The sequence below is a fragment of the Crotalus tigris genome, unplaced genomic scaffold (genome assembly GCF_016545835.1).
Source record: "Crotalus tigris isolate CLP2741 ecotype Arizona unplaced genomic scaffold, ASM1654583v1 scf7180000018445.1570621, whole genome shotgun sequence".
NCBI classification, from domain to species: Eukaryota; Metazoa; Chordata; class Lepidosauria; order Squamata; family Viperidae; genus Crotalus; species Crotalus tigris.
Genome location: NW_024097006.1, coordinates 360,899 through 376,750, shown reverse-complemented (window position 1 = coordinate 376,750; position 15,852 = coordinate 360,899). Strand labels below are relative to the sequence as shown.

The 15,852-nt window shown below is 39.7% G+C and overlaps 1 protein-coding gene across 3 annotated transcripts in view; it reads left to right on the top strand.

Moving 5' to 3' along the window:
• OLFM2 (olfactomedin 2) overlaps nucleotides 1-15,852 on the top strand; it is a 218,059-nt gene that overhangs the window by 135,250 nt on the left and 66,957 nt on the right. For all 3 annotated transcript variants that reach the window (XM_039352553.1, XM_039352552.1, XM_039352551.1), the window contains exon 2: nucleotides 217-366. In XM_039352553.1, the coding sequence (XP_039208487.1) occupies nucleotides 217-366 (150 nt within the window). The remainder of the gene's footprint in view (nucleotides 1-216; nucleotides 367-15,852) is intronic.

Sequence of the window (15,852 nt, the reverse complement as noted above, 5' to 3'; positions counted from 1 at the left end):
CCAGATACTTTGACCCTTGAATTGTTCAGTGTTTGTTGTCCCATGAACATCTGTGGCATCGCCGCAATGTCAATTTAAAACCTCTTCAACTTCTTATTTAGACGTCATAATGCTACTAGTTTAGAAGTGTAATATCGATACAAAGGGTCACCTTTTTGGATTGCTAGCTGCACCAATCTTTATATTCAATATAATCTGCTTTCTTTCTCTCCACAGACTCTCTTCCAAAGCCCAGATGAAGGTTGGCAGGTCTATACGTCTGCTCAGGCTCCAGATGGCAAATGTCTGTGCACAGCAGTTATCCCTGTTCAGGGCACCTGCTCGCGAGACCTGCGTAGCCGGCAACTACGGCAGCTCATGGAGAAAGTAAGCAAAATGTTTCCTATCTGTGGGAGAAGGTGACTTAAGCAATGGGAGCCTTTAGAGCCTTTGTTAGGGGTGCCAGTACATGGAGTTGTGCTCCCATGTCCTTTTCCTGTTCTCCTTTCCTCCACTTCATTCATAACTGCTGGGGATTTAGCCCTGATTTTATAAGATTGAGGATTAAGATCTGGTGAAATCCAGTTGAGGCCTGATGAGGAGAAGTTATTATCCCCCAAACCTGGAAAGTGGCAGAATGATCCAATCTAAACAGATCTGTGGCCTGATTTCATCACCTACCCTAAAATCTTGGTGACATTTATAGAAGACATATTCGGCATTTCTTGAAAGGAGTTTGAAGTGCCCTCCCAACATTATATCCTCAAAATCATTCACCCATGGTCATTAAAAAGATTCTTCAGTACCTGATTCATGAAGGAGAAAGGATCTTACCATCAAAGTAGGACTTCCTTTATTGGGCAGAAACCACAAAACAGCTAGTTCAGGACCAAGATTTGACTAAAGTTCTAGACATCTATCAAAATTTTCCTGCAGGATAACAACTCCAGGGAAATTCACTTGTGCCACATTAAATTTGAGTTGAGCGCTAATTACTGACTTCATTCCTAAGGCAAAATACCAGTAATGAAGGCAGGGCAAAATATGCTGGTATGTTTGAGTTGTAGCTCACAGACTGAATGAAAGCACATTCATGTGGTTGTGAAGTGCACCCCATCACTGAGGAAATATTTTTTTCTGATGAAGACTTGAACCACTCCTTATTAAGTAACCTAATCATTACACAACACTGAGTATCACTGGCTTCATGCTGTTGCTCACATTTCTACAGCCACCTATTCTGGCTGTATCAACTGTGCATATATTCCCATGTGACAATCTCTTGGACTTTGCAAATTCTAGCACACAATGGTTTCACAACAGTGATGATAATGATGATGAAGATAATGACACAATGATAATCATCACTGCGATTGTATTGGTGAATTGATAGGGAGATGGTGTTTCAAAATGCCACTGGAGAAAAGGCTTTGCCAATGGACAATGGTGTTTACCCAATGGTACCCAGAGCATGTCATTCCAGCTGGATCAGGTAGGACAAGTAGAGACAATTGGGGAGCAGTGGTGTCATATGCACTGAGTAACCACTGCCAGTGCATGCCTATGTCTTTGCTTTCTGCACCAGTTGAAACTTCCAAATACTCTCCAAGGGCAGCTCCATGTAATAGTCCAGTCTGGGGGTCACACAGCCATAAGTAACTGTGAATGGGGTCCCCTGGGTTCAGGAATGGACACAACTGGTACACCAATGCTGTTCTAGAATGGCTGCCACCTACTCATTTAGTGGGAGCTGTAAGTCCAGGAGAACTTCCAGATGGCACACTGGGTCTGTCTCGGGCTCTACTAGTCCACTCAGAACCAAAGATAGAAGGTCCCTGGAACCAGGAGGCCCAGAACTCCAAAGCTACTATGCCTTGCTCGGGGTTGAACTTAAGCCTGTTATGCCCCATCCAGCTTCACCACCCTCCGCAGCCTCCAGGGACTGAGACAGAACCTCCATGGCATCACTCAGGCAATCCAAGGTATAATTATAAAGCTTGGTATCTTCAGTATATTAGTGATACCTCACCCCAAAATGTTGAATGACCTCACCTAGCAACTTCATGTAGATGTTAAACAATGCTAATGACATGACTCTACATTTCCTCAAGATGCTGATGGTCCATTTGCAAATATCTTATTCCAAACTGCATGAAGAGGAAGGTGGATATGGGGGACAGTCAGGATAGTGCTGTGGTCTGAAAGTTAAATTAGGTCCTTTCTGCATGAAACTCAAGGCACCCCCCTTTTTATTCTCCCCAAAAGCGAGAAAAGTAGTTTAGGCTATAGAGATTATATATAGTTCCAAGTCACCCAATGAGTTTCATGGCTAAGCTGAATTTTGAATTTGGGTTTCCTTGGTCCAAATTTAACTCTCAGACCACAGCACTACTCTGACTCTTCCCCATATTTACCTCCCTCTCCATGCAGGCGGAGTTTGGAATAAGATATTTGCAAATGAACCATCAGCATCTTGAGGAACAGATTTGGTGTCATGACTACTAGTTAGAACTAAAATATATATCAAAGAATTTGCAAAATGCCAATCTGGACTCTCATTTAGACTCTCTTCCACTTTTTTTTAAATCCCTGGATTCCACTCCTGCTCTTTACTCATATTAGACTGGCTGGAAGCTGAAGTCTTTGATCTTCCTGTGAGTGGTGCTGCTTTTTTTTCTTCCTCGAAAGGCAGCTTTGCCTCTTAGGATGCAAGGGAGAAGTCAGGGAGCTTCCTTTGTCTCACCTTCTTCTCTTTAATGAGATGCAAATAGGGCCTTTATGGTTCCTGGTGGAGCAGCGGCAGCCGGCCTCACGGCAGGATGAGCAGTAAATTCCCTTTCCTCAAGATTAATTGCCTTAAAATCTCATTACCAAGGCAAGACTGCTTCCATTGACTTTGCACGTGCAAATAAAGTATTTATTAGCCAAATAAGGATCATGCCAATTTACTGTTGCAATTACTATGGGTCTTCTCACCAGGGAATTGCAGAGAAGAATCTGTTGAGCTTCAGCTCAGCTTTCGTGTGGCTTCAAAGCTTCAAGATGGGCCAGAATATGGCAACTTGGTGAAGGAATGCACATCTGCCTTGGCCTATATGAGACTAAGAGGAAGGGAAAAAAAATAAATTTCTAGACCTACCTCTCCATTTTTAATAGTGGCGTCTTTGAGGTAGTAGTTATGAGGATTAATTGGTTTACTCTCCTACGACATAGACAAAGTGAGCGTTCGAGGAGAAGAAATTAAGCATGTCTATAAGAGTTTATAAAGACTGGACAGATGGAGAGAGGGAAAATAAAGGTATAGGAGGGAGGCCTGATCTTCTGTGTTTTTTATTCTACTGGTCAGTGACTGGAATTAAATAAATAATCATTGCAGCAGAGAGAGAAATTCTGCTATCAAGCACAGAAAGGGGACTGTAGGTCTCTTTTGATGGGTAAAGAATTGCAAACCTACCTGGTTAATTGCAAGCAGAGTATAAGTGCTGTGTCCCATTCAACACAACAAAACCAATGGACAGACCCCAGCTCCCCTCCATGAAGAAGAGGACCCAGGTACACACACACACACACACACACATCATATATCTTTGGGGTTTCACCCTTCCCTTTTCTTTTCTGAATAAAAGTTCAAGCAGAAATCCGGTGGTAGTTGAAAATTGCTGCTGCTGTGAGAGAGATTATATTTTCTCATAAAAAGCAATAGAGAGGAAAAAAATAAGGGCAATACCTTTATTCAGTCAGAGTGACAATTTACAACCTTTCCAAGAATTCTTCATCAGGCAAGATCATAAAAGACAGGGGAAAGAAAAGGCAAGGGGAGGAAGAAAATGTTGGTGATCTTCCAACTGGACTAGTTTACTTTGATGAGGTGAGTGAGGACCTCTGGATCTGAGTTGGGGTCTTACAGTTTTAGATTTCATTGTGGCAAGTCCTTTAAAAAAAAAACCATCAGTTAAAGTCAAAATAGTTTCTTTCATCCCTGTGAGATAAACAGTAGAAAACAGAGAAATCAACAGATAGATTTAATATTAACAAAGTATAAGCTTTTGTTTTCCCATGTAATAGAAATTTTCATTTTCTATATAGCAACTCCAGTTCTATACAGATTGGATTCATTCACCCAAGATGTTTAATCTAGTTACAAATTAGCTGATGGGGGAGGGGAGCAGATATAATACAAGGAATCATAATTCACTGATGTACAATGATGTAAATATACTAAGTAACTCCTACCACAGCCATCAAGGTTGATTCTAACCAAGCTGAGCATGATACTTCAATGCATCTGCTAAGCCTATATGTAACCCGATGAAGCGTGTCATTTAAACTAGAACTACAACTAGAATATCTTTTCACAATTACTACACTAAAACCAAGGTCTGATTCCCAAATAGATCAAACTATGCAATTTCCTGCTAGTTACATGAAGCCTCTTGAAAAGAGCTAATAGTTGCCATGTCATTAATAGCATATTTGAGGAAAATATTTGGCTTGGACTTTAGTGAATAGAAAATTCAGATTTTGGTTTCACGGATTTTAAATAAGAGGAATTGGAGAAAATTCCAGCTTGAGATTCCAAGAGACCAGTTGAGTAGACAATCTGGGCCATATAGACAAGCAGACAGACTGGGTATAACGCAGGTGTTACCATTCATGGTTTGGACTAATACCGAGATGGCAGTATCTATACAGGCGGTCCTCCCTTAACAATGGCAATTGAGATGACAACTCAGCGATGTCATAAATCATGACATCATATGATTGCATTGATTTAGGCCAGCAATCACAGCCGTTCTGGTTGCTGTCATTAAGCAAATCCTGCACAGTTGTTAGGAATGATGTCACATGATTGCCATTTGCGCCATCCTGCTGGCTTCCCCACTGACTTCGTCAGAAGCCAGCAATGAAAGTTGCAAATGGTAATCGTGTGATAGCAGAATATGGTGTCTCTCATAGTTGTAAGCCAGTTGCCAAGCACTAGAATTGCGAACATGTGACTGTGGGGACATGTCAGGCATGAGAGACCAGGACCACACTTAATGTTCCAATTAAACTGATTTATTGCTTATGCCTATGCACACAAATATATACATCTAACCATTAGCACTATTTTGGTGCTAGATAAGAGGTGATGGAATTCAGGAGAGGTTGGACTTAGTCTGTTTGTAGCTATATAGAGACTGTCCAGACTTTCAAATTTAAATCTTGATGTCTCTGTTAGTGTCTTCTCTTCTTCTTAATCTAGCAGCCACTGTCTTGACTGTAGAGCAGCTCAACTGCAATTTCATTCAGGGCTCTTGGGGGTCTGGAGCCTAAAAAAAAAAAGAAAATTATTTCTCAAGAATTTTGACACAAAAATCTTGAGAAATAAATAATGCAGGTTAGTAAAATGTCACACAATCCCCATTTCTGACTTTATTTGGGAGGAGAGGGAAGAGAAGGGAGCCATATATTTCTGATCTTTTTGTGTTCTGCCTAACATGAACACATTGAAAAATATGTCTGAATGGTAAAGGCGATAAAATATGCTGCCAAGCATAACATAAAGCCCAAGAGGTTTTTCTCCATTCAAAACCAAGACAAACTACTGCTCTGTAATCATCATATAACAGAGCTGGAGGTGGGGGGGGGGAAGTGTTCAAGAATAATATTTCAATAAATAAAGTAAAATATGAATAAGCTAATAAAATATTAACTACTTGCTACAACTTGATATTGTATCTGGTCTTAGCCTTTGCACATGAAATCAACAGAGCAGTTTGGGAGAGCCTTAAAAGGTTCACAGAGAAGCAAGCAGAATTGCTGAGGATGATGAGAGTTGGACTCTCCCCATTCTGGATAGTTGGGCGAGGCCTAGTTGTAGATTTGTTTTAGATGCAGAGAAGATTTCCAGAGGGTGGACGCGGCCTGGAGGGAATGGGCAAGCGGCACCAATGGTTATGAATTTATCTTATTTTGTAAATTGTATTATGTTGAATAAATGGAAAATAAAAACTTTTTATTAAAAAAAAAGATTTCCAGATAATAAACGCTTGTTAGAAATGCATGCACAATATGCACAGGCACATTTCCAAGACTGATAAACCGTATCATCCTGGTCTGCATACTTAACCTCCTTACTACATATATTGTTATCACTTTTACTTTATGTTAATCCTTGTAAATACATTAAAAATATCTCTTTATCTTTCTCTGACTTCTGCTCTGCATGATTAGCACTTTCCTACCGTTACTATTGTCATTGCCTTTCTCTGTCATTGTGGCTTGCTTCCTGGGCTTATTCAAGCTGCAGAAGGAGTTTCTCGGAGCATTGAGGTGACCACAACATACGGTCCCTGTCTGGCAGTTCAGGCTCAATTAATGTGGCTGAAAATGCAGGATGGAGAGAAACTGCCCAATAGAATATGCTGAATCTTTTGTTGCTGGAACAATCACGACTACACACCATCAGTACTGAAGCACCACTCCTTCATGCTCTGAGTCTCCCTAATAGGGACAGGAGGGAAAAGCAGCTAATGTTCTCAGCAGACAAGGTAGTTCTTCAGCCTGCCTTTCCAGGTTAGATTAAGAGAGCAATTTCAGCCCTATTGATCACTTAAACTCAAAGCCTATCAGCTTTGAGATAGAAAGGTACTTGCCAATAGATAGAAGAAGCCTAAGGAATGTTTAAAGCAGGAAAACCAAAGTGAAAGGCAAATAAGTACAATTCTTAAAAAGCAGTTGTATACTACAGATAGTCCTCAGCTTACAACAGTTCATTTAGTGACCGTTCAAAGTTACAATGGCACTGAAAAAAAGTGACCTATGACCATTTTTTCACACTTATGACCATTGCAGCATCCCCCACGGTCACATGATTTACATTTGGATGCTTGACAATTGATTCATATTTATGATGGCTGCAGTGTCCCAGAGTCATTTGATCTTTGTGACCTTCTGACAAGCAAAGTCAATGGGGAAACCAGATTCACTTAACAATTGTGTTATTAACTGAATAACCACAGTGATTCACTTAACAAATGTGGCAAGAAAAGTTGTGAAATGGGGCAAAATTCATTTAACAAATTTCTTATTTAGCAACATATTCAATTGTGGTTGTAATTTGAGAACTACCTGTACTAATTCTTAGTGATCTCACAAAAAGCCTCTTCTTTCCACTTGTTGAAGTACTGGAATTTAAACTACTTGTTTGCAAGGTTAGAGTTCTTTCAGGGTGAGATTTCCTATTAACCATATTTTTCAGTAGCTATACCTTTAAGTGTTTATATGACCCAAATTAATTAGTTAACAAAATTCTTTGTTAAGAATTTACTGTGCTCACAAACAGTACTTAAGCAACAAACCTAGTGGCTGAATTTCTCTCAGCCTGTGAAATTTGATTTTTTTTTTTTTAACCTGGGTTAGGTTTTTGGGGTTCAATCCATTTGGTTAATTTCCATATCAGCATTCTCTGAAAATCCAGAAGATAATTATCTAGGTTATGTTGAAACTTAAAGACAAGCAATTGAAATGGCATGAAGTCCAGGCTGTCCATACATTGAACTAACTCATGTCTTACTTCAGGAAGTAGTCTTACCAGATCTCTGGGTTCCATCCTGAACCTTGAGGTTTGTGATTCATTTTTAGGGGAGACATTTAATTCAGTGTTCTTTTCTGGTCTGGCACACTTAACAGGCTCAGTGGTAGTGCAGAAGCCAGCTGGCCTACATTGGCATGAGGTAGCTATTACTCAAGTGACTAGGAAATGCAGCAGCATCATTTTAGCAATCATGCATAGGAATAGCCATGTGTCCGGTCATGTTATTCAGCAAATTAGCAGAGTCAGAAAAGCATGACATGGAAAATGCTTTAATGAAGCGGTCCCCAACCTTTCCAGCTTTGCGGACTGGCAGTGATGGCAAGTGGGGGGAGGGGATGGTTCCACATAAGCAGTGAGTGAGTTTGCTCGCATATGGAGCTCCATTTGTGCAAGCGGCGGGCTTGCATGCTCATCTGCTGTTTATGAAGTCTTGTTCTGAATAGGCCGCAGCCTGGGGATTGGGGACCCCTGCTTTAATGGTTCATACACACATATGATTGATTATGATTGGTATGCCGTTTTAATCCAAAAAGCCTCTAAACAGCTTGAAAAAAATCATACAAATTTTACAGCAAAACAAGGAGAAACAACAACAATATAATACAGGTCTGTAAAGAACTCTCCATAACTTCCAAACTGATAGCAAGAGGTTTCTCTTACCACATACTGTATCTAACGTTAATGGTAATATTTAATATGTTGATATTTTTACTTTTGTATTTTTAATATGATTTTATATGTTGTTTTAACTTTTAATTGGGAGCCATCCAAATTTGGCTAGAAGATGGACAGCTATATAAATGTTTAAAATAAAAAAATAAATAACTTCCAAGCCTCTCTGGAATAACTTCTTTAAAAAAAAAACACAAACCCTAAAAGAATAAGCTTCATGTTTTTGTTTCCCTTGCAAAAGAAGGGGAAAAAAGAAAATCACTACTCTTGAAAGAAAAATCATCAGGTCCAGTCCAAGCCGGGAATAAATAAAATGGAGACTGTTTGGAAAGAAGGTTATTGTTTATTTAGTTGCCAGAAACTTCAGTGACACAGCATGTTTCTGAGGGGGCTGACCAAAATGGGGATGGGATAGGTGGGTTTTTATACCTTCTTTGGACTTTATATTTGAGGTTCTTCCTGTTCCTGTGGCTTTGTACTTTGACCTGAGCTTGAGTGTGCCCTTTTGGTATTCTAATGGTAGTGGGTTAATCCTATTGTGTCATAAAGGTCATATCCTGCTTCTCTGGGGCTGTGGCTGAATAGATGGCCAATCTTTCTGAATAGGATTATCAAATCTGTATTTCTACAAAGCTGGCCTGCTCAGTTTCTGCCTGGGGAAACTTGGGCAGAAAAGCCTAAGATTTCTCCCACCCCTCTATTATTCCTTTGGGGAAATATAATATTCTGCCTTTTTAAAAAATATCCCCCAAATATTTCCTTCTCTATGAGCGTGGGTGGGTGCTGACTTCCAACAGTACTCAAATGTATATATGAGAGATAATAGACTTTCTAAAGGGTTCTGGCTACATCATTTATTGTTGGTTCATGACCTTTGCCCAAGCTATAAATCAGTTGTTGTTTTTTACTTTTAAATTGGCATTCCTGTGATACCAGGATTCCAACTCCTTTGACCTGCCTTCCTTGGGATCAGGCAGAAAGGAAAGAAATGAAAGATCATCAGTCTTTGAGGTGATATGGATAAAAACCCGAAGCAAGACACACTCATATCTTGTCTAGCAGACCTGCATATTCCCAAGTATATTGAAACAGCCAAATAAATCTCTTTCTTTCAAGCAAGATACGATGCTTCTGCAAAAAGTATTTGCAAAAGTAATGTCAGAAATGCTCCTCTAGTGTGCATCCATTGATCCTGAGGCTTCTAGTAATGGTTGCCAAAAAAAAAAAAGAAAAAAAATCTCTGTGGTATTTTTTTTCCTTACCAGCTCAGGTAAAAGAGAATCTGAGGAATGTCTTTCAAAAGAGAAGAGAATTTCTGTGTGATTCTCTTGGGTGGAGACTGGCATTCTTGCTCTTGTGTACATGTGTATGTTCCACCTTTCATTGTGCAACCCCCTCTCTAATAGTCTCTAGCCTCCTTGGCTTCTCATACTTCAATTAAATCTTAGGAGAAGATATCATTATGGTGTTCCTCCCAGCAGGACATTTTCCAATTTGGTAGCTGAGGTAAATTGCAGAGTGATAGATAACTATGGAAGGAGGAGGAAGCAGAGGGGAAACCTGCAAACAATAGCCTCTCTGTACTTCCAACAGCAAAGCTACCTCTGAAACATTAGTAAGAGATGTTTTTCACAAACCACTGAGGAATTGCTTTGGAGATTTGAGCCCCATTTTAGTATCTTGCTCCTGATCGTTTGTTGCCTGCTTAAATAAGCCTTTGTGAGATAGTAAGGTAATGCTCTCTGGATACTGAGGAGATGGAATTCCATCCTGGAGAACATCCGGTTGGGAAGGCTGGCTTATAGGATCCTGAGCATGGTTGTTTAGACTTTAATTAAATGGCTGATGACATCCTTCTCTCTCTTGATCTATCATCCTAATCTACCAGATGACACTTTAAACCATTTTTATTCTTCTAAGCAATGGAATGTTGGAAAGAAAGAAAGTAAGTAAAGGTCCCAGAACTCTATGTCCATAGGCTTTTTCATTAGCAATGTTTTCATCTATCCAAAAACAGAACAGGAAAGGACCAAATTTGGTCAAGTGAAAGTAGCTGGCAAAAGAAAGGTTTCAAAAGTGACGGTATCCGATCAGGGGATCCCTACATATTACTTTGGGAGAGATAATTGGGCAGTGACTGGGAATGTGGATAACTGTTCCCTTGTATGTTCTCCTTTCTGATCACATGATCCAGAGAGGAACATGCACAAACATATACAAATACAACATGAGAGAGCACAAACAATATGTTACTTGGGCTATACAGGAAAAAAATATAGATGTATTCTAGTGCCCTGGTTAGTAAAGAAATGTCAGACCTGCCATCACTTAAACCTGTAAATAGAAACGATCCTTTGCTCCATTTATTGAGAAAGGTATAATTTTATTAGAAATCAAGTGTATTGCACAGCCAGAACTGAAACTCGCATGGCGAAATCCCTAAGTTCAACTTTTCCCTCCCTTAACTGCCTCCAATCGCTGTCACATTCCCCCCTCCTGTCCAATCAGGTTGAAGCAAGATGTTTTCAGAATGGTCACTTCAAGTGTGCAGCTGCGTTCTCCCAGCTGGGTGATTTTGAAGCAGCATCTTGAGGAAATACAGCAGTTAAACTTTCACTTTCCTCCTTCAAGCATTCCCTTCTCCCATTCCCCACTCCCCAGAGTTAATGGCAGACTGTCACTGCATGGTAGCGAAGCACACAAGCAAGTGTAAGGTGGCAGCTGACAAGAAATTTGAAAGAATTCTGGAAGTATTGCATGCTTTCCCTACTTGGTTTATATATCTGTGGAGGACAGCTCTCTTGAGGGGTATTCCTCTTGAAGAATCAGTATTACCTCTGGGTTATTACGTTCAAATGCCAGCTGAAGGGGTTAAGCAGAGGGACAATATTTTGTTTCCACCTCCTGCTTAATAGCATCCAAGAGACATCTGGCAGGCCACCATGAGACAGAAAATGCTGGACTAAGATGACCTTTGGCCTGACTCATCAGGACTGTTCTTGTGGTCTTATCCTAAGTGCCCTCTGCTTGGATGGAGCAGCAGTTTCATTGGGGGTCACAAATAAATGGATAAATGTATGACTGCACAAACTCTACAATCATTCTTTTTTGTACCTGCCATTTAGAAGCATTTGACATTTAATTAACTGCTCTGCTGGTGAGGGAGCTGTTGGGGCAGGAAACAAAGCTGTGGGCAGCCAGGAAGACATGAGAGAATTCTGTGGACACTGAGCGCTGTGGAAAGAGAAACAATTGCTCCCTGAAGAGCAAACAATTAACAGTTTCTGGTGAAGTAAAACTGTAGACTTCCCAACCATGAGCTACCTTGCCTGCTATTCTGGCTGTTCTCTTGCTGCTAAATTACCAACTGGCCAAATAGATTTTGTGAATGAAGGCGAATATACGTGTCCCAGGATAATGTTGCAGGATCGAATCTGGGTTGGTTTTTGTCTTCTGAGTTTTTGGACTTGTGCTGGAGCCTATCCATAGGGAACACAGTTCCCTGAGGATAGGCTCCAGCACAAGTCCAAAAACTCAGAAGACAAAACACCTCTGGTCCCAGTGACCAACCCAGATTGGATCGTGCAAATAGATTTTGGACTAAACAAACAAAAGAAGAGCATTAGAAATAACATTTACACACAGGAAGAGAGTTTAATTTCAGCAAGCAGCACTTCTGCTGTGCTCGGGATTTCTTTGGTCTGAACTGCACCCTTTTTAAAAAAAAATGAAGAGAGAAGAGAAGCTGCAAAATCAAGGACAGAAGGGAAGAATAACATTTCCAAAACCTGAGATAACCTCACTCATGTTCTACAATCCTGATTTCTTTTTCTAAGGTGAATATCATATAGTTTTGAGCAAAAAAAAAAAAAAAAAAAACTTGGGAAAACTTTTCAGTCAGATTTTATGCTTATCTGTTCTTCCACATCTTCCAACATCCCTTTTCTCAGCATGATTTTTCTTGGGCATATTAAAAGTTTTTTTAAAAGTTTACTTGGACCCTTTCTTCTTCAAGTGAAGTGCTATCAAACCAGAAAGAAATAGCACAAAAGCCGAGGCAAAGGAATGAACCTTAATCTAAAATTGCTTGTATTATGGGCACAAAAGAAGGGGGAGAACCTCCATTGTGCTGCTACAACCACCATTTTTATTTTATTTTATTTTGTCCTACCTCAGATCCTGCACATCAGAACTATATTCTGATTATGTGGATTATTGAACCAAAAATTGGTTGGGTTCTCAATCTGGACAACTTCTTCCTCCCAAAAGTTTCTTCAGGAGGAATTTGGACTTTCCTTAAAACAGCCTTTGAAAAAAAGGCAGCTGTAGGACATGACCAGGCTGAGCCCAAGGGAGGGGTCAAATCCAACACCAGTCTCAAGTCTCTTTGGTCCCACAAGGGATCTAAGTCCAACCCACCTTGAATTCCAATGACTCTTATCTACTGCCAATTTGCTTTGACTGTTAGTAGTTCAGATTCCTGTAGAGAGTTTAAATTTGCAATAAACCTTTATATTCATTTGAACTGCCTGGATTTCCTGACTTCTCACACTTGACAGTAGCTCTGTGTCACCTCTTTACCACACTGCTTCTCCAGGAAGGGCCCTGGGGTCTAATGAACCCATGGCTTTGTCTTTTTAAAGCCTTGGATGATGGTGGCTGTGCAGACTTTCTTATGCTGCTACTTCATATTTTAGAGTGGTTGTGAGCTCTCCAGGATTCTGCAAGGGGTAGGCAACATCTAATCATTTAAAATAAATAATTAAGTAGCTGCTCCGAGAGCTTAAGAGGGTTAAGTGCTGCTGAGGTTGAAGGCATCAGCAGATAGCAGAGGTGTGGACTAAAATGCATGTGCATAACAATAAATATCTTGCAGAGGTAGTATGTGATATTTTTATTTGAGCCACGATTGAGTTGCCAGCTTCCTTTATTATACTGTAACTGCAGACATATAGAAGAAATCTGTAGCCCAACTCCTGGGACCTACATACATCACTCAAGCTGGGTTGGGGTGAGTTCAAAGAGGAGAAATGATCACATAGCTTCATTCAAATCGTATTTATTTATTTATCTGGTAAACTTGTATATCTGTTCATATCACATACATACTGTAACTCCAAGTGGCCTACAGAGTTAAAAACGTAAAAACAATACAACCAAAGAACCAAAACCATAACTGAAATAATTTAAAAACAATAAAAAACATTAAAAAACCAATCTGCCAAACAGCACACTCAATTTCCCTAGTAACACAGCCACTTTGCAGACTCCAGACTCACATTATTAGATCCCCAACCCAGGTGGCAAAGCCTGATCTTCAAGCCCTTCCAGAAGGTCAGCAAGGTTGGGGCCAATTTGGCCTCAGGGGGAATGATGTTCCAAAGGGCAGGTACCATGCCAGAAAAGGTCTTCTTTCTGAGTCTGATCAGATGGCTTTCCTTGGTAAACAGAACCCACAACATGCCCATCAACTTGACCTCAAATTCAACTTCAGGAACTCATTGCTCCAAAACATAATGATTGTTGCAGTCACTTAAGACACACTTTCTCAACCCAGCATTCTCCATACATTTTTTTTACTACAAATTTCAATCCAGCCAATTATTTCTAGATATAATCAGCAGAATTTGTTCTTTTAAGAGAAATAATCCTTTGTTTTATGACAAGTAGGGATTTAGGACTTTAGCAACAGGACTTGAGTTTGTAAAAATGCCTCCATAAGGAAACAAAAGTCATTCATAACATTAATAAACACGGAGAGGTTGATTCTTAAATCTCACCCAATTTAACTTCACAACAAAAGTTCAAATTTTCCGATGAACTTGAATTTTTTGAAGTTCATTGGGTATTTTATATTATCACCATCCTCAGTCAAACCAGAACAGGGAAACTGTCTACTCCAGACGTTTGCAGAATTTTATCTCTCGTTTGATATAAGCAGAATGGCCAGTGGTCAGGAATGAAGGGTTCTGTACTCAACAATATGCCTTGAGTCATAGGTTGCTCTCTCAACCTTAAGAAGTACACTTCATTGGATTTTATGGAATTGTGGGATAAGCATTTGATACTGTCAAAAAAATTAACAGAATGATTAACCAGTGGAATGGCTTGCCTACAGAAGTTGTGGGTACTCCATAAATGGAGGCTTTTAAGAAGAGACTGGGCAGCCACTTGTCTGGAATGGTAAAGGGCACAGGTGTCAAACACATCACGTGATGTGTCATGACGTATCGTGACTTTTTTTGCATTGCTGGAGCTAGGGTGGGCGCAGCCTCCATATGATGCAACCGGCCCACAGGCCAGTAGTTTGACACCCCCTGGTATAGGGTCTCCTGCTTGAGCAAGGGGGTGGATTAGAAGACCTACAAGGTCCCTTATTTTTTCGTTCTGTTAAATCAACATCCATCACTAAATTCTATACAAGTAAAAAACTGTAATAGGAAAGTATATGTTAATAAAGCAATAATGGTAAAGATAATATGAATAGAGAAGTTCTAATCTTTACAACCATGTAGTAATCAGCTGAATTTCCTTCATGTCAGTCAAAAACTAATTTCAATGAACTATCTTATTTAGCCATATATCTAGATACAATTGTGCAGGTTCAGGAAAATACAGGGTTTACTCATTCAGGTAAGGCCTAGCAAGCCAACATGTAATTTCTCTTGCAGAAGATAGAAGACTATTAAAAGCAGAATAGTTCAGGCCAGGATCTCACCTGAGAAAGATGTCAAAGGACCTCAATGGATTGGAACATCAAACTTAACCTTACGTTCAACTTTTCTTTTGATGGATGTCAGAATTCAATACCAATATCAGAGTGTAGCTGGAGAAAATAAGGAGGAAAAGTGTCTCCCCCATGTGTGTATGTATATCTTACACAATTTTTATTTAATTCTGTTGTTCATGTGTTCTACACTTTCTTACATTTTTGTGGCTCATTCAAGAATTGAGCCCAGCATGGAGAAATGGAAAGAAATACCAAATGTATCCTGACTAATTTTATGAGAACATAGGATTTGCCTTTAGTATACCTATTTTCTCCCTCTCCTCAAAATTGCTTTTCAAAATGTTCTAAGGCTGACAAAGCTGTGGTCACAGCACATTGGTTTTATCCTTGCTTTTATTGTTGGCTTTAATATTTGTAATCTTACCCTGATTTTTAATGCTTTAAACCAGGCTCACATTGCCGTATATCAAGAGGCTGAGGCACATACTGTTAAAAGGTTATTAATTAGGGCAGTCTTATTCAACCTGGAGTTCTCTGGATATGCTGGACTACAACTCCTACGATGTTTTACCTATCATGGCCAACTGGTAAGAATTACAGGATACTTTCACATCACCATTTTGCAGCTTTTTGGGAGAAGCAAAGAAAATATCAACTTGACAGTGGTTTTAATGCCATCAATTGTGCATTGATTTACAGTTCTCCTCTGGATTACTGAAAACCACAGCAAAATTGATATTTTCTTTTAAGTCCCTGCAGTTATGCAACCTAGTGAGAAGTATGTATGGATTATTATGTATTCATTATTCATAATTTATTTCCCTTAAAACATTCTCATTGCCATTTGCACCCATGGTCACTGGTATTGGGAAAAGCATCTTATTACAAAATT